General features: G+C 47.6%; 1 protein-coding gene across 1 annotated transcript in view; it reads left to right on the top strand.

Annotated features, from left to right (window-relative positions):
* The first annotated feature begins 9,484 nt into the window (after positions 1-9,484).
* Positions 9,485-18,462, top strand: part of LOC124656532 (cytochrome P450 89A9-like) — a 36,950-nt gene continuing 27,972 nt past the window's right edge. Inside the window, exons 1-2 of the mRNA XM_047195254.1 lie at positions 9,485-10,282; positions 12,706-12,806. Of these exons, the coding sequence (XP_047051210.1) occupies positions 9,485-10,282; positions 12,706-12,806 (899 nt within the window). The remainder of the gene's footprint in view (positions 10,283-12,705; positions 12,807-18,462) is intronic.

Here is an 18,462-nt window from a genome sequence, read left to right as displayed (position 1 = left end):
CTTTTTGGTCTTCTAACTCATTGAAGAGGAAGGGCAAGGAGATGATGGAGGAGCAAGATGCCAACAGCGGTTCACCGAAGCTGCTGCCACCACCAGAGCTGCTGGATGAAGAGGAGGCGCCCGAGTGGCTTCAGGTGTGTGCAGCTGGCTATTCTATTTCTAGCTTTCAGTGATTGTGCACAAACTTAGAACTTTTATATGCATCTTTTGGGTCGTTTAACTCGCTGAAGGAGAAGGAGATCAGGGAGATGCTGGAGGCAGGTGAGGCGCTCGAATTGCTGCGGGTGTGTGCAGCTGGCTATGCCATTTCTGAGATTACAGTGATTTGGCAACTTACTTAGAATTCGTATATAAATCTTTCTGGTCCTGTAACCCATTGAAGGGTAAGGAGAACATGGTAGAGGCCGAGGAGGAGCAAGATGCATCCAATACTCCGGACTTGGCAGAAAAACTGGACGTACTTGCGGAGCGTCTCGTCGGGCCGCTGAGTAACAACCGTTAGGTCATCCTTGGTGGCGGGCTGCTCGTTGGCCGCAGTGAAGTTGGTGATGAACTGCTCGCGGAGATCCCTCCACGAGGAAACGGAGGTTCGTTAACCAGGCGTGGGGCCGGTTCCTTGAAGGCCATGGGGAACCAGTTGGCCATGGCGCGGTGATCACCGTGGGCGGCGACGATGGCTGTCGCATACAGCTAGCTGTAGGAACTCGAGCGGGTTGGAGGACCCATCGTAGCATGTCTTCTTCGAGGAAACGACATGTGGGGTTGTAGATCCACCTGCCTCGACGCGGACGCCATTGCCGGCCTCTGTGACGTCCTTGGTGGCGTGCTCCTGGCGCCCATGCTTACGCTCCAGGGTCACGCGGGCCTCCTCGGGGGCACGAATGAACGACTCTCGGTGGCCCGGCGTCCCGGCGAGGCAGAGATGTGTGAAGAGGGGTTTGGGGCGTCACGTGGTTGGAGTTCTCCGGGCACACGCTGCTTTAAGCTAGGTGAGCGCGATGTGCTTCGGGGCAAGGCAGGGTCGGCGCTGATGAGGTCGATGAGCTCGTTGACCCATGCAAGCCAGGCATCACGGTCGGAGTCAGAAGGCCTGTAGCAGAGCAGCTCACGAGCCATGCGGAGCGCAACGGTTGCGCTCGGACATCCCCCAAAGCCCCCGTGCCCGGGTGAAGGGCAGCAGGAGAGGCCGGAGACGTGGGGTGAAGGTGCGCGGTCGGTGTCGGGTGCAGGTCGAACCATGATGGCGTCGCGGTGCCGCGCGTGCTGGTTCCAGAAGTCAGCCATGTCGATGACGAACTTGAGGCGCGCTTTTAGACCCCTACATGGCGCACCAAATGTCGGGGGTTTTGGTATCGCAAAGGAGCACGGGTACCTCGGCAAGACCCTTGTGGTTATCAGACCACTAGGGGTTAGCAGCAACACAACAGGCTAATCACGGCCATGGTGACGACGAAGAGAAGCACGACAGAGAGGTGACACAGTGTTACCCAGGTTCAGGGCCCTTGTGGTGAGGTATAACCCCCAAGTCCTGCCTTGAAGTGGTATGGATGCCTCTCGGAGAGAGTAAGGTGTTCACAAGGTGGTGGCATGAAGCTCTTTCTAGATTTGGATCTGATGTACTCTAGGAGGAAGACCCTCGAATATCATCTTTCTCCCTCTACTCTTCTCTTCCCTCTTGATCCGATTTCTGCTCTTTGACCCCCCTCTCTTTTGGGCAGCTACAGTCTCCTTATATAGAGGCCCTGACCCTCCTCCACACGAACTTGGGGGAGAGGTCACCACAGACCTGCACAAGGAGGAGGACAACTGTCCCTAGCTACGTGCATGGACTATGTCCATGCCCTGGGCAGATGCTCTGGTCCACGATAGTGGTTGTGGACGATGTCGACATCCCTGCAGTATCGCACCATTCATGGCCGGCCTTTTGGTAAAGGAGGCAACTGCCATGCCAATTTATGCACCCTATGGAGCTTCTCTTGTTTTCTTGGGTGCGTCATTGCTTGTGTCATCCTCCTTAGTTTCATATTCACGTAGTGTGCCTTGTGGGATGGCATCTGCACGGCATCTCCTGCCGCCTGACACACTCTTCTCACGGGGGAGGGGGGGGGGGGGGGGTACCTTCGCGAGGGCTTCACATCTTCCAAAATGGTACACGTCTTGGGACCTCCGCGAAGGGTACCTCGTGGAGGGGCTTCATACCTCGCCGAGCTACCATATCTTGTGGATGGGTGCGGTCCTCGTGGAGAGGTGATCCTTCGCACCTTGTTGTATCTTGTAGATGGGCCACCACATGGGCCCAACAGCAGGTGGACCGTGGTACCCCTCGTAGAACTACACCGGCAAATACTATCCTAGACGTAGGATACGTGAAAATTTATGGACGTAAAATTGTATTGGAGAATTACCAGACAAAGAATAAAGAACGAAACAATACTAAGCAAAGACCAATGTAGCAGCCTCTGATTGGACAAAAAATAGCTCTCTACAGTAGTAAGTACCAAAAGCATGAGAGGCCTCTATTTCCATTGCCCTTAGTATATAGACTAGGAAGCATTGGAACGACGACACGCCATGCCCGTTGGGTAGTCATGACGCGACTAATAGAAAAAGTATCATGTTTTCGAACAAAAGAGGCGACAAATAATATAGTAATATTTTGTCAAAGTTGGTGTTATCATGAGGCGATCAACTAAAGATATCAATAACCTTTTCAAATAAAAGGGCAACAAATAAATAGTATGTATTTTGTATATCGCAGTTAGCATAGCAAAACCATGAAGATACTATGGAAGAAAGCATCTACGTATGGAGAGCTAAAGATTGATGCTCGTTTGAAAATGGCCGCTAAGAAATTTCCGCTGAAGAATTATGATGTTTAAAAATACTGTTAAATAATTACTGTAGGAAAATTACGATCGAGGATGATGATTTGCGTCGAATAACTATTGATGCGTCGTTGAAGGATTAATGTCGAATAACCTCCTTTGAGGTCGAAGATGTGTGTCGACAAATCACTTTTGAAGTTACATGGTGAAATCACGGTTAGAAAAATGTGTTAAAAAATTATTGGAAAAAAATAGAAAAAGAACAAATAACAAATAAGAAATAAGAAATATTAGTATGGTCGAGAAATTAATATCGGAGAATTTCTCACCGTCGAGGAAATAACGTGGGTTAACGACCGGTGGGAACAAAGATGTCGAAAAATCATCTTTAAAGTTATCATGATGAAATAACAGCTGAAAAGGCATGTCAAAAAAATATTTACAAAGAATAGAGAAAGAACAAAAAAGAGTTAATGATGGAGAATTACGGTTGTAAAATTACTGTCAGAGAATTACTCACAGTTGAGGAAGCAACGCAGTGTAACTACTAGTGGAAAATTACGGCCGATAAGTTATCTTAAAAAGTTACCGTCAAAGAATAAAAGAGGGAGATGTAAAAAAATTGCATACTTTTTTTTACTAAAGCGCGATGTGGCGGACACTGATTGGTAGAAAATATAGGGCATTGAGGGAGCTTCATTTCCTCCACCCTTAATAGATAGAAGATATCTATCTATATACAGTGATTTACTTAGTACGAATATATCATTTATTAATATATATCCCATAGCTGTCTACAACTAATGAACGAGCACACCAGACACAAGTAATTAATTCACATTTATATATTTCCCCCATAGCAAAGTCCAATATCCTCGCCAAAAAGAGAGAGGAAACGAAGCAAGATCCAATACTGCATAGGAAGCATCCAAATATACATTGTGGATCTGCATGAAATTTTCCAGGCAGAGCGAGCAAATCCTAGTGTAGACGAAAACGAATACATGCAATGTTTGTTTGAGCTGGCAGCCCCAAGGAGGAATCAAACTATATGAATCTCTCCTGATCGTAAGATCTTATACATAAACCCATGACAAACAAGGTATGTAAAACTTTACTCGAGATGTTCAATCAAGTGTTGAAGTTGCAAACACCATTTTGTTTTGTTTTTCTCTTTGTATGATTTCTCTCTGTATGATTTCTCTTTCAGATCTCTTCTTGTTGGATCAAATGCTTTCAAAAAAAAAAAAAAATCCCCAAGAAACCATGCCAATTATCGTGTTACAAGGACATTGATGATTACTTCTCTTTGTGAACACCCCAAACCCGAGTCAGAGTTGGACACTATTTGTCGCATTCCAAATGCAATATTTGTTAGGTTAAAGAAATCTTGACGAATCAGTCCGAAACCGAGGCGGATTCCGACACCCATGTCCGTATCGGAGTAATCTAGGCATAGAAAGGAAATTTCATGTAATTTTTAGAACCCCTTAGCTACCCATTTAGTCAGATGAGATGAAACATAATGTTTCCAAAAACATTCAACAATTCCTTCGGTAAATCTTAGAAACAAAACACTTTGCTTTGTTTTACAAGCAGGAAGGCAAGTTGTCTCGGAACAAAACTTACTAGATCTACAAACTATTTTTCTTTAGATCTACATACTATCTTTTTTTAGATCTAGAAATTAATGTCTGAACTGATAATCTCCTTATACACGTCTGAACGTCTATTCAGTTTATCTATAAATTGAGACACATAATTGCAGCTGGTTATGCTTTCAGTGATTTGGTAACTAACTTAGAACTTGTATATGCATCTTTTTGGTCTTGTAACTCATTGAAGAGGAAGGAAATCATGGCGGAGCAAGATGGCAACAACGGTTCACCGAAGCTGCTGGCACCACCAGAGCTGCTGGATGAAGAGGAGGCGCCCGCCTGGGTTCAGGTGTGTGTGCAGCTGGCTATGCCATTTCTAGCTTTCAGTGATTTGGCACAAACTTATAACTTGTATATGCATCTTTCGGGTCGTTTAAGTCACTGAAGGAGAAGGAGATGAGGGAGATGCTGGAGGCAGGGGAGGCGCTTGAATTGCTGCGGGTACGTGTGTGCAGCTGGCTATTGCCATTTTTGAGATTACAGTGATTTGGCAACTAACTTAGAACTCGTATATGCATCTTTCTGGTCCTGTAACCCAATGAAGGGACAGGAGATGATGGCAGAGGCCGAGGAGGAGCCAGGTGATGGCGACAACGGTTCAACGTTGCTGCTGCAGGCAGCGGAGGAGGCGCCCGAATGGCTGCAGGTGCTGATTAGGGCCAGGCTCTGGGAAGGGTGCATGGTGCACCCGAGTCTGAGCAGGGCCGAGAAGAACGTTTTCTGTCTGCACTGCATCAAGATCATCTGCCCATGCTGCAGGCACGCCGAGGACGAGCAGCCAGCCCACCGGATTCTGAAGATCCGCCACTACGTCTACCGCAGTGTTCTCAGTACCAGGGACACGTACAGTCACGGGGTTGACGTCTCCTACATACAGGTACTGCAGATGCTACTACTGTACACAATGCATGTTTTTCGTAGATTGAATGTATGTTATTTTAGAGATCAACAAAGTCTACGAGGTAACACTTTTACTACTTGTTCAACTAAACATATTTTCTCAATTAACTAGGCATACTTTGTCGTGGTATATCCCTATATTGATCTAGCAATACCGTTATATCGTTATAGATTTGAGTCTAGCTAGTCTTTTCTCTTTCCTGCTTTGTGAGAGTGAAATCATACTAAAGATGGCGATTTCCATGAATGGTAGGAGGGGAGAATCTTGTAGTTAGCCTTGCCGAGGACTAAGAACCAGAAAACCGTCGCCGAGGACTAAGAACCAGAAAACCATTCTTGGTAGGATTTTGGGCAAGGCGATTTTTTTGACCAAAAAAGAAAAGAAAAATTAATTGCAATTAGCTCTTTCTGGACACACGTGCACGCCTTCTTACAAGTGGATAACATGTGTCATCTGAACCTCGGTCTTCCCATGGCATGCTATCTATCAATAAATCATTTTCCGAAAGGGCTCAAGTTGTCACTCGGCATATGATCCAAGCCTCGTCGTCATCCATGGAAACAGAGAGGTGCAACTCTCTAATTGTAAAGCCACCAACCATACATAGATAGAACATGTCGCCTCTTTCAGGACCCGATGATTAACTTCAATTCACCAGTGAGAAAATACAACATGGAAATAGCTCCTGCATATGGCGTCATGTGATCCAAGCCGAGGAATCTAGCGGTCGAGTGAGAATTTGTTGGATTTTGGAGACGCTGGTGGTCTGTAGCAGCTATAAAGACCACAAGCCACCTGTGACTAAAGGAGGAGAGAGAAAAGTGATATATTAAGAATCAAGATCACATCTCTTCCTTTACCTATATTATTCCCGACCAACCAATTATATATTTGAGTTTGTGGCAAGTTATCGATCTGTTTAGGTTTACTATTAAATGTGCTCAGTTAAATGTTCGCTCACTTGGTGACATACATTGTAAGTCTAACCTTTTAAATTTTGTAATTTCATAATTGTCCACTCCACGTCGTAGGAACAACCAAACTCATGTTTGTTGATCTTGGAACTAAAGTAACATTGTAGGGACATACACATACTGCTATCCGTTATTTCATATAAAATGTTGCAGACAAAAGGACTAGAACATATTTGTAGAGTATTATCTGTAACAAGGATTTACAAAAAGAGAAGGTCATTTTAGCAACTAATTGCCCACCCCATATATATCCTCTCTCCTCTATTTTTCATTTTTTTGTTTCCAAAACTTATTACATAATTCATGGATGTAAGTCATGCTATGCATCTGCAAAAGAATATGCCTTATTTTGATCCGTAAAAAAATCTGTATCATGTGCATTCTTTTTGAACTCAATTTTTTGAACTCAAGCACTATTGATCGGAATCTTGTCTTTTTAGGCCATGAATGGTCAGACTGTTGGATTAGTTCTTGGAAGTAAACATGACATAGAATTAACATCCATGAATTATTTCATATGTTTTGGGAAATCAGTAAAATTAAAAAAAAGGAGTAATTGCATATGGGTTGCATGGGCAGTTGCACAAAATCCTCTTTCTTAGGAAAATTGCACATTGCTATACTAGTTCATGTGTTGTGTTGTTACTTTAAAAATGGCGGGGACGTGAATCATTAGTATATTTTGATACATAAAACGACGAATCGCCTTTCAATTTTAACTATACGGATTTGGCTTGTAAGATATTTATTGTCAATAAGAGATAGATCAAGGATCTTCCCTTTTGAGCCCTTAGTTAACTATACGTGAATCATTTTAGCAACTAATTGCCCACCCCATATATATCCTCTCTCCTCTATTTTTCATTTTTTTGTTTCCAAAACTTATTACATAATTCATGGATGTAAGTCATGCTATGCATCTGCAAAAGAATATGCCTTATTTTGATCCGTAAAAAAATCTGTATCATGTGCATTCTTTTTTAACTCATATTTTTGAACTCAAGCACTATTGATCGGAATCTTGTCTTTTTAGGCCATGAATGGTCAGACTGTTGGATTAGTTCTTGGAAGTAAACATGACATAGAATTAACATCCATGAATTATTTCATATGTTTTGGGAAATCAGTAAAATTAAAAAAAGGAGTAATTGCATATGGGTTGCATGGGCAGTTGCACAAAATCCTCTTTCTTAGGAAAATTGCACATTGCTATACTAGTTCATGTGTTGTGTTGTTACTTTAAAAATGGCGGGGACGTGAATCATTAGTATATTTTGATACATAAAACGATGAATCGCCTTTCAGTTTTAACTATACGGATTTGGCTTGTAAGATATTTATTTTCAATAAGAGATAGATCAAGGATCTTCCCTTTTGAGCCCTTAGTTAATATATTGTGTGAAACGAGGGAACTGCAATCTTCCTATCATAATGTTCCCCTTCAGTCAAATTTAAAGTTCAGTTTCGCGCAAACAATAAAGAGTTTGAACTAGATTAATAATCATATATAGTAGTGCACTTACATAGTTTGAACTAGATTAATAATCATATATAGTAGTGCACTTACATTTCTATCATTATTTCAGCTGTTGTAAGATGGGACTTACTATTACGTAGAGCAAATTGTTTAGTGAAACAACATTGGTTAAAACTCCGCAATGTTTCTATTTAGTTATATACGATGGTAGTATGATTTACTTTCTCACGCATACCCTCTTACGATTTCTGTTTGCAGACGTACAAAAGCAACGGACACTATGTCGTGCACCTGCGGCCCATGAAGAAGTCGGCTAGACACAGAGCTCGTCAAGGGACCCCTCGGTGCATCACATGTAACATCTTGCTCAACACCTTGCCCAACCGCTTTTGTTCACTTAGCTGCAAGGTTACCTACCCTACCTTTACCTCTCGATCGATTTAATACCATATATTATGTTTCCTACAAGGTTCCATTATGATTTTTCGTATCCATGTAACAGTACAGGGTCCAGGCGGAACCTGCGGCTTCAGATGATCTCTCGGGACATAGGCCTTCACGTAGGCGGCTTGGTAGCCAGGATGCTCAAGTTGAAGTGACATCCCCACACCCGGATGCTTGAGGTGCAGCGACATCCCGTCAGTCCCTTAAGCAGGCGGAACCGACGAGGGCCCCATTCTTCTGATATATGCTCCGTCGATCCCAATTAGCTGTGAAACTTATGTATGGATTATCTACCTGTTCTCGTGGTGTTAATTACTTAGTTTGAGCTACCTTTTCGATGCTGCTGGTTTGTCAATGTTCTGGAGTGCAACAACTAGTGTTATGTTCTGTGATTGTTATTTCAGTAAAGACAATGAGTTTCTGAAATTCGGGTTTTCTTGGTATTTCCTAGTTTATATGCAAAGTGTGTTTCCTACTCGCCCTATTCTCGCAATCATTTTTTTATTTGTGAAATGTTTTTTCAGCTTTCCTATTTTTGTGGTAGTGAATAGAGTCCAAGGTAGGTCTTCATAAGTTGGGCTTGCTTTAGAAGTCACAAAATTTTGAATACCTATAGATTGAACCAGCAATTTCTAAAAGAAACACTATTTGTAATTATGGAGAGATTTTGTTTTGCTTAGAGCCTTTCAGTAGAGTATAGGTTCTTATAGAAATCTTTCGCCATACTGCTCATTTCTTGAAGATCTTCGGTCATAGACCCATCATTTCTCCTGAGCCTAGCAATCCGGTTCCTTTTCTTTCTCTTGCTCGCTCGAAGGTGGAAAAAACGGAAGTTACGGTCACCCTCGGCAAGCCATTGAATACGCGCTCTTTGGCGCCACATCACCTCCTCCCTTTGATTTAGCTCCATCAGCCTTTCAACAATCTTCAGTTCTTCATGAGAGGGACCCAGACGCTCAATCGATGCCTTCTTTGGCCACATGGGCCGCGTGGTGGGAACGTGCATTTTTTTGGTCACATGGGCCGAGTATCATTTTATAACTGAAAAATGTAGTATTCCCTTCCGTGATCACGTTCACCTGCGCCGACAGCGTAACTGCATGCGGGCTGAGAGTGTAAAGTACGACTACCAAATGGACTCGAGGCACGTTGACATTACATCGTCTGCATACATACCACACCGGAGTTGGTCCAGAGCTTCAACAATGGAGCTAACCAGCTGCTCATGGCAATCCCTCCTTTTGTTCATCCCACTCTCCCTCTGTCTTGCGGCCTCGCTCATATTCTTGCTCAACAGCTGTCGCCGACGCGGCAAGTCGCTCCCTCCAGGCCCGCCGGCCCTGCTTTTCCTTGCCAAGTTCTTGGCGCTCCGGCAGTCCATCTTCGACCTTCCTCAGATCCTACGCGAGCTACACGCGCGCCATGGCCCCGTCATCTCCGTCCGCCTATTCCGCCCGCTCGTCTTCGTCTCGGACCGCCACCTCGCCCACCGTGTCCTCGTCCAGAGCGGCGTCACCTTCGCCGACCGCCCGCAGGTCTTCGAGCCGGGGCACCTCTTCACCTCCGGCGCCCGCAACATCAACGCCGCGCCCTACGGTCCATACTGGCGCCTCGTCCGCCGCAACCTCGCCTCCGAGGTGCTGCACCCGGCCCGTGTCAGCCTCTTCGCGCCGGCGAGGCGCCGGGCACGCGACACGCTCGTCAACAACCTCCTCGCAGCCAGCGGCGGCGGCGGCTCGCGGCCCGTCACCGTGAGGCCGTTGCTAAGGCGCGCCCTGTTCGAGCTTTTCGCGTACATGAGCTTTGGCGCCAGGCTTGGCCCGGAGGTGTTGGACGAGATACAGGAGCTGCAGTTGTGGGTTGTGCGCAGCATCCTCAGCTACCCTATCTTCTACATCTTCCCGCCCCTCACCAAGAGGCTCTTCCGCAAGCGGTGGGCTGCGCACATGGCCGTGCGTCGGCGGGTGGACGAGATCCTTCTCCCGCTAAGAGCATCTCCACTCGTCCCCCGACGAGGCCCCCGAGCGACGTTTTTTCCATCCGGACGGCGTAATTCGGCCCAGTCGCGCCCCCGGTTCCTCGTTTTCGTCCGGATTTGGCCCTTCATCCATCCGGCGAGCCCACGCCATCCCCGGTCCCCCGGGGCACGCTCGGGGACTCCGGACGAAAGATTTTGGCGCGAAACGTCGTGTCGACCCGCGTAGTCGGCGACAGGAAAACCAAATCCTGTCGATTTTCCCTCCAATTTGCTTGCATATCCCCATTCTCTCCCGCCGAATTTGTCCATTCTCCTCCTCGTCTTCCAGTTCCAGTTCCCGGCGGCGTCTTCTCGTCCACCACCGCTCTCCTCCTCGTCTTCTCGTCCACCACAATGCCGCCGAAGGCGACGACGAGGAAGCCGCGGGCGAAGAAGGAGCGGCAGCCGGGCATGACGAACGCAGAGTGGGCGGCGGACGAGAAACGGCGCGAGGTGGAAACAAGCGGCAGGGCGGAGAGGGTGAAAAAAGCCAACGCCAAGAGGGCGGCGGCGGCCCAGGATGAACAAGCGAGGAAGATCAGCATGGCCATGAGCGGCGGCGGCAGCGCCATGTTCCCCGGCCAATGGCCGGCGCAAGGTACAAGCAGTTCCCCGTCGTCCTTCTCCCCTTCGATGTACTCGCCGTCGCCGCCTGCCATGTTCCAAGAGGGCGCCTACGTCCAACCGTCCAGGTTCACGCCGTCGCCGCCCGAGCTTGACGTCGGCAGCGGCGGCCAGTTCGAGGGCACCTCGCCGGCCATGCGACGAGGGCCGCTCCCGTTCGGCGCGATGGCGGCGCCGAACGAAGAGGAGATCCACGAGATGATCACCTCCGGCTCCATGGCCGCCGCTGCGAGCCCGGGGTTCTTCATGTCCGCCGCCGCGGCGAGCCCGGGATTCTTCACGCAAGAGGAGGCGAGGGCGACGGCAGCTGTGGCGGCGCGCAACGAGCATGGGGAGGATGTTGCCGACGGAAGCCAAGCCGTCGAAGAAGAAGACAAAGAAGAAGAAGAGCCAACTCAAGCCGCCGCCAACCTGTCGAAGGGGAAGAAGAAGAGGAAGAAGGACTCGCCGCCTGCCGAACCGCGTATCAAATGGACGCCGAAGGAAGAGAAGTGCCTCGCCGAAGCTTGGATGACCGTGTCCATGAACGGCATAAACGGGGCCAATCAGTCGTTCGACACATATTGGCTTCGAGTGAAGCAGGCGTACGACGAACGCAAACTCATCGATCCCTACTTCAAGAAGACGAACATGAACGTGTACCGGGGAGACAAGGCAATGGCCACCCATTGGGGGATCATGCAGACGGCGTGCAGCAAATGGCACGGCATACAGGAGGAGGTGGAAAAACGGCCGATCAGCGGCCACGACTTGGAGCAAAAGGTATGCTCCGTCGTCCCTGCATCACCGAGGTACATCGTCGTGAGCTGACCCGTATCGCCGTGCTCTTTTTCCCCAGCTGCGCCGTGCTTTGGACATGTACACGGACGACACCGGCATGCAGTTCAAGTTCCTGAACGTCTACGCCCGCCTCGAGAACTGCGAGAAGTGGAAGGAAACCCGCACGACCCTCTCGAAGAGCAAGACCGAGCAAGTACAACCCCGACGCTCCGGCGGCCGGCGCGGCGGAAGGGCGCCCGAACTCGGCCGAGAAGAAGCTCAAAGAGCTCAAAACGACGGGCAATCCCGCCGACGGGATGCGGCGTCGATCGACAAGTGCTGGGCCGACTTGAGGTCGCACGCCGACGGGAGGAACGACAAGTTCGACGGCAGGTGGCGGGATATGCTCGCCAACCAAGGCGTCCGGATCACCCTGCTGAAGACGACGGCGGCGGCGAAGAAGAGGAACACAGACTTGGCGTTCCTGATGGGCAGCGGGCAACATGGAACTGATGGACGAGGAGACGAGGAATTGGTACCAGGGCCACCGCAGCGACATCCTCCGAGCCACTCCGGCCAGTCCTTCGTCGTCTCCGCCGGCTCCAACCTCGGCTTCCTCACCGTCTACCTCGTCGACTGCCGCTGCTTCGACGTCCACTGCCGCTGCTTCGTCGTTGACTGCCGCAACCGCTTCGGCCACGGCGTGTGAGGAAACTGGTCCGTCGGACACCACCGTGCCGGCCGGGACTGCCGATGAGCCTGTTTCCGTGTAATTTCCCTCCGATCGCCGATCTGTGGCTGATCCTTTTGCTCCTTTTGCTCCTTTTGCCGATCAACTGGCCGTACTTGTAGCGCGGGACGACGCTTTGTTTGAATTTAAACTATGTCCGCCGAACTCCGGGTGGACGACTGGAAATACGGTACTCCCCACGACTTAATTTCGTCCAATCCGGCGGTTGTTTCGTCCGGATTTCGCCGTGGGGAGCGCCAACGAGTGGAGATGCTCTAATCCACGCAAGGACGAAGAGCCCGGACGACAACCCGCCTTGCTACGCCGAATCCCTCCTCGGCCTGCGGGTGCCCAGGGAGGGAGACCGCCCGCTCACCGACGGCGAGGTGGTCAGCCTGTGCTTGGAGTTATTTTTTTTTCGAACCATGCAAGAGCCTTGCATGTATTATATTATAAGAAGGAAAGCCAAAGAAGTGGCTACAGTTTTACAGAAAACATAACAAAAAGCGACCAACAGAAAGAAAGAAAAGGCTTGTACAACGACCTCAAAAGGAGGCAGGCAAGCAAAATAGAGACAAAGATAAAGTTGAATTAAACCCCCGGCAAATTCAGACGACCCTTGCTTGCCAGCGACCAAAGTTTTGCTTCCGCCTTAATCTGCTCTATGAGGATATTGATGGGTTTGGAGCACCTATCGAAGACTCGGGCATTTCGCTCCCGCCAAACCGACCAGGTGATCAAGATTACCAGGGAGTTGAAATTTGCGCTGATGTCCTTTGGCAAGATGGAAGTTGATTGAATCCACCAAGCTCTAAGCGGCAGAGCCATGACCGGGGTGATCTGCTGCAGTTTTTCCCAGTTCAGTACATGTCCCCATATTATATTTACGACCGCGCAACCAGTAAAAAGGTGATGTGCATTTTCATTTGCTGCATTGCAAAGGACACATTTATCAATGTGAGGGAGGCCACGCTTAGAGAGCCGATCGGCTGTCCACACCCTTCCACGCACGAAGAGCCATGTGGCCATTTTGCAGCGAAGGGGGGCCCAAGCGCTCCAAATAACAGCAGCAAAATCACAGATGATTTTTCCTTTGAAATGTGCTTGGTATACCGAACTGGTTGTGAAGCGACCGTTTGCCTCCCACGACCAAATCCACCTATCCTCCTCCTCTGGGACTAAAATAACGGTGTTCGTCTCCTCCCATATCCTTAGCACTTGCATAAAATAATTGATGGTTATTGGTTTCCTGATATCATCGATCCAGTTGCCATTATTTAGGGCTTGTGCAACTGTTCTTCTAGCTTTGATTGCTAACGGGATGCTTTGAAAAACCTTCGGGGCAATTTCCTCTATTGAACCTCCGTTGATCCACTTATCAGTCCAGAAAAAAACATCTCTCTCCATTGCCAATTATCACCTTAGAGGCTGCATTGAAAATTTGCCTCACCTTCTCTTCTACTGGGCTGGCAAGAGTGCACCATGGCTTCCTTTCTTCGGCACGTAGGTTCCAAGCCCAGCGTACTTTGAAGGCTGTATGCATGATCTCCAAATTAAATATATTCTCCTTTTTCTAAATAATATCAACAGATAATTACACGACTTGTAGAGCCTGAAAAACTTGTCAAAACTACTGATGAACCTATGCACTATGTCAATAGTGCATTGTGTAACCTACAATTAAAAGACAGAGAGCTACCAGAACACGACATAAATGTAAGAAGAACATCTCTTCTTTTAGGTCTTTTTCTGGATAATTCTTTTTATGTTCCTATTTTTATTTTGATTCACTACAAGAAAAGTTCTGATAGACAACGTCCCAAAATCGTCCGCTAAGGGGTATTTTTCATCGCCTATGGGCCTAACCCGACGATATGGGTTCTGTTGTCGAAACTGCGTCAGGCAAAGTCCTACGACGATTTTTTCGGTCCGTCGCGCTTGGGCGCCCTTCCGCCACGGAAAATCGGCCCGTCACAGAAGTGTTCCGGAGCCCGTTGACTGCCGACGTCATGCAAACTAACACGTGGCGGACGCCGTTAACCGCGGTTAACGGCGTTAACCAGCCGAAACCCGTGGTAGATGGTAGGCCCACACGAGGCCCGCCACGTCTTAAGCGGCCGGCCCATTAAGTTTGTGGGCCGGGCCAGCTGACTTAGTTTGACCGGTCAACTATATAGGCCGGGCTGGTCCATTAGTTACGTGGGCCGGGCCTAACCTCTAAGGTTGACTGGTCAAAACTTTAATGGGCCGGCCCACTAAGCATGTGGGCCGGGCCGGATGCACTCGTTTGACCGGTCAACAGGCCAAAGGGCCGGCCCACAAGACGTGCGGGACCCACTTTCCTGTTATCGGGCCGGTCCATTTAACAAGAGGGGTCCACCTTAAAGCAAGTGGGCCGGCCCAAAAAATTATTGGGCCGGCCCAATTAGCATGTGGGTCCCACTTTCCTGCTATCGGCCTGGCCCATTTTGTACGTGGGGTCCACAATAGATCAAATGGGCTGGCCCAACAAGCTAGTGGGCCGGGCCAAAAAGACAGGTGGGTCCCACATTCCTGTTAAAGGGCCGACCCATTTAGTAAATGGGGTCCATCATATAGCAAGTGGGCCGGCCCAACAAGATAGTGGGCCGGGCCAAAACACAGGTGGGTCCCACTTTCCTGTTAAAGGGCCGGCCCATTTAGTACGTGGGGTCCATAATATAGCAAGTGGGCTGGCCCAACAAGAAAGTGGGCCGGGCCAAAAACACAAGTGGGTCCCATATCCCTGTTAAAGGGCCGGCCCATTTAGTATGTGGGGTCCACCATATAGCAAGTGGGCTGGTCCAACAAGAAAGTGGGCCGGGCCAAAAACACATGTGGGTCCCACATTCCTGTTAAAGGGCCGGCCCATTTAGTATGTGGGGTCCGCCATATATCAAGTGGGCCGGCCCAACAAGATAGTGGGTCGGGCCAAAAAAACACGGGTGGGTCCCACTGTTGTGTTAACGGGCCGGCCCATTTAGTTTGTGGGGTCCACCATAGAAACAATTGGGCTGGCCCAATAAGCTTGTGGGGCCGCTATCGTGCTAACGGGCCGGCCCAATTAGTATGTGGGGTCCACTGCAAATCAGGTGGGCTGGCCCGACGAGTTAGCGGGCCGGCCCAATAAGCTTATGGGCCCACTTTTCTGTTACAGGGCCGACCCAGTAGTGGGTGGGGACCACCTTAAAGCAAGTGGGCTGGCCCAATAAGTAGCGGGCCAGCCCATTTAGTTGGTGTTTTTATGACGGCATAATAGGCGCTTTAGGATTATGCGGGCCGGCACATATGTGATTTCGCTTAATTGGGGCGTTTAAGGGATGGGAATTTGTGATTTAGATACTGAGAATATTTACGCAGCACATGATTTCTGTCGGATAGCCTCACTTACCACAAGCACCATAGAAAAAATGCACGAAAGAACTATAAAAACTAACTAAATATTACATCAGCTGCAAGGCTTTGAAAAAATATTACAGAACCCAGAGAAATTGAATGGTAATTAAACCTAGCAATTCAATGAAGCCATTCGGCAATCATTTAAGTTGTCCATGCAGCACCTATATCTGAAACAAAGACATTACAAGTTAAGAAAACAACAATGGAAAGGCAAAGACACTACAATATTGTTTGCCAAAGAATTTAGAACTCATCATTTCGTCGTTATAAGAAGATCATCGTAATGCGCACAATAAGCAAACAAAGAGTGCATGCCGCATACCAACATCCAATATAACAGAGAACTACTATTGAGTCCCATGCAAACCAACATGTTCAGGGAGTACAAAATTGGCATGAACAACATAGTAGCAGGCTATAAATTTTGTAACAACGACTAAGCAAGATGAAGTTATGATGGCTACATCTACGAAGCGGGGAATGTAAACCAAAACTAGAAGTTACGATGGCAAAAGCTAAAGAGGAGGGAATGTGAACCAACATGTGCCAAGTGCAATTACTTCAAATTGGCCGTGAACTAAATAATACTCCTGAACTTATAGTGAAGGGGATGCAAATCAAGATGTTTCGGGATATAAACTTGTAATGAGCAACACATAGAGGATAGTTAATGTTGGAGATTAGGATGGACCAGATACAGAATATAGTGGGATCACCTGTGAACTTGTATAAGAGGGAATGCAAACCAATATGTTCAGCATTCCATATGTGAGCGTCATGCCAAGTCAGAGAAACAAGTCAATAATGCAGCTTTTGAAGAACAAGATGGCACGCAAAATTATTATCTAGTAGTATGACAAGTTTATTTGTACTACAGACTAGATAGCAGAGTGATAGCATGCCAAACTAAGTCCTTACTTTGTTAGCTTACAATGAACTAGATACAAAACAATGGCATCACCCTGTATGCAAGCCAACATGTTCATGGAGTAAAAAATTGGCACAAACAACATAGTAGCAGGCCATAATTTTTGTAACAACGACTGAGCAAGATAAAGTTATGATGGCTAGATCTACAGAGTAGGGAATGTAAACCAAATATAGAAGTGACGATGCCAAAAGCTATAGAGCAGGGAATGCGAACCAACATGTGCAATTACTTAAAATTGGCCATGAACTAAATAATAGCGGGATGTTACTATAATAGCTAGGAATAAAACAGATAGGAGTTATAATGGCATCACTCATAAACTTGTAGATAAGGGAAACAAATCAATTTGTTTCGGGATATAAAGTTGTAATAAGCAACACATAGAGGATAGTTAATGCTACGGCTTAGGATGGACCGAAACGGAAAATAGTGGGATCACTGTGAACTTGTAGAAGAGGGAATGCACACCAATATGTTCACCATTCTATATGTGAGCGCCATGCCAATTAAGAGAAACAAGTTAATATTGCAGCTTTCGAAGAATCGGATGGCAGACAAAATTATGACGGAAGTAGCTATTGTGAGGAGTTCAAATAAATTTGTACTGCAGGATGGCAGAGCGATAGCATGCAGGAACTAATAGCAGGCAGTTACTTTGTTAGCTTACGACGAAGTAGATAGAAATAACAATGGCATCACCTGTAGTACAGGGAATGCAAACCAACATGTTCAGGGAGAACAAGATTGGCATGAACAAAATAGTAGGAGCCTATAATTTTTGTAACAACGACTGAGCGAGATAGAAGTTATGATGGCTACATCTACAAAGCAGGGAATGCAAACCAAAATGTTCAATCGCTTAAAGTTAGCAATGAACTAGAAAATAGCAAGGTGTTACGATCATATCTAGGAATGAACTAAAAGAGCTTCAGACAAACAAGCATCTGAACCCAGAACATGGCGCTAAAACAAGGGACTTACATTAGGAGAAGCACTCGTGGGAGTCACGACGAGATCTTCACCGGGGTTGATAGATCCGGTGATGAAGTACGCTACATGTGCTACTTGGGGTTGGAGAGACGGCCATTACACTTCATGGTTACTCATCTCATCTCGCAAAAACGTAATGGGGCGTCGTTAGCACAAACAGAGTTCCCCAAGATTAAACAAGAACTTGCAGGCAACCAATAGAAAAGCGACGGTAGAAGAGTTTAGATCATGCACGGCGCCGGTGAAGCGAGATCCGGTTCATGCACGGCGGTGTCGGTGAGCAAGATCCGATGCGGTGGACGACGGATCCGGCGAAGCGGCTCCGGTGGGGTGGACGATACCGCAACTGAAGCGACTGCGGTAGACTGCTGGATGAGCATATGGTTTCGAGGTTCGGCGGGGATGATCCGGTCCGGTTGATGACGGCTGATACGTCTCCGACGTATCGATAATTTCTTATGTTCCATGCTACATTATTGATGATATCTACATGTTTTATACACATTATATGTCGTATTTATGCATTTTCCCGCACTAACATATTAACAAGATGCCGAAGAGCCGGTTGTTGTTTTTCTGCTGTTTTTGGTTTCAGAAATCCTACAAAGGAAATATTCTCGGAATTGGACAAAATCAACGCCCAGGGTCCTATTTTGCCACGAAGCTTCCAGAAGTCCGAGGGAGAGTCGAAGTGGGGCCACGAGGTGGCGACGCA

This window comes from Lolium rigidum, chromosome 5 (genome assembly GCF_022539505.1).
Source record: "Lolium rigidum isolate FL_2022 chromosome 5, APGP_CSIRO_Lrig_0.1, whole genome shotgun sequence".
NCBI classification, from domain to species: domain Eukaryota; kingdom Viridiplantae; phylum Streptophyta; class Magnoliopsida; order Poales; family Poaceae; genus Lolium; species Lolium rigidum.
This window is presented reverse-complemented; position numbering and strand designations above follow the sequence as displayed.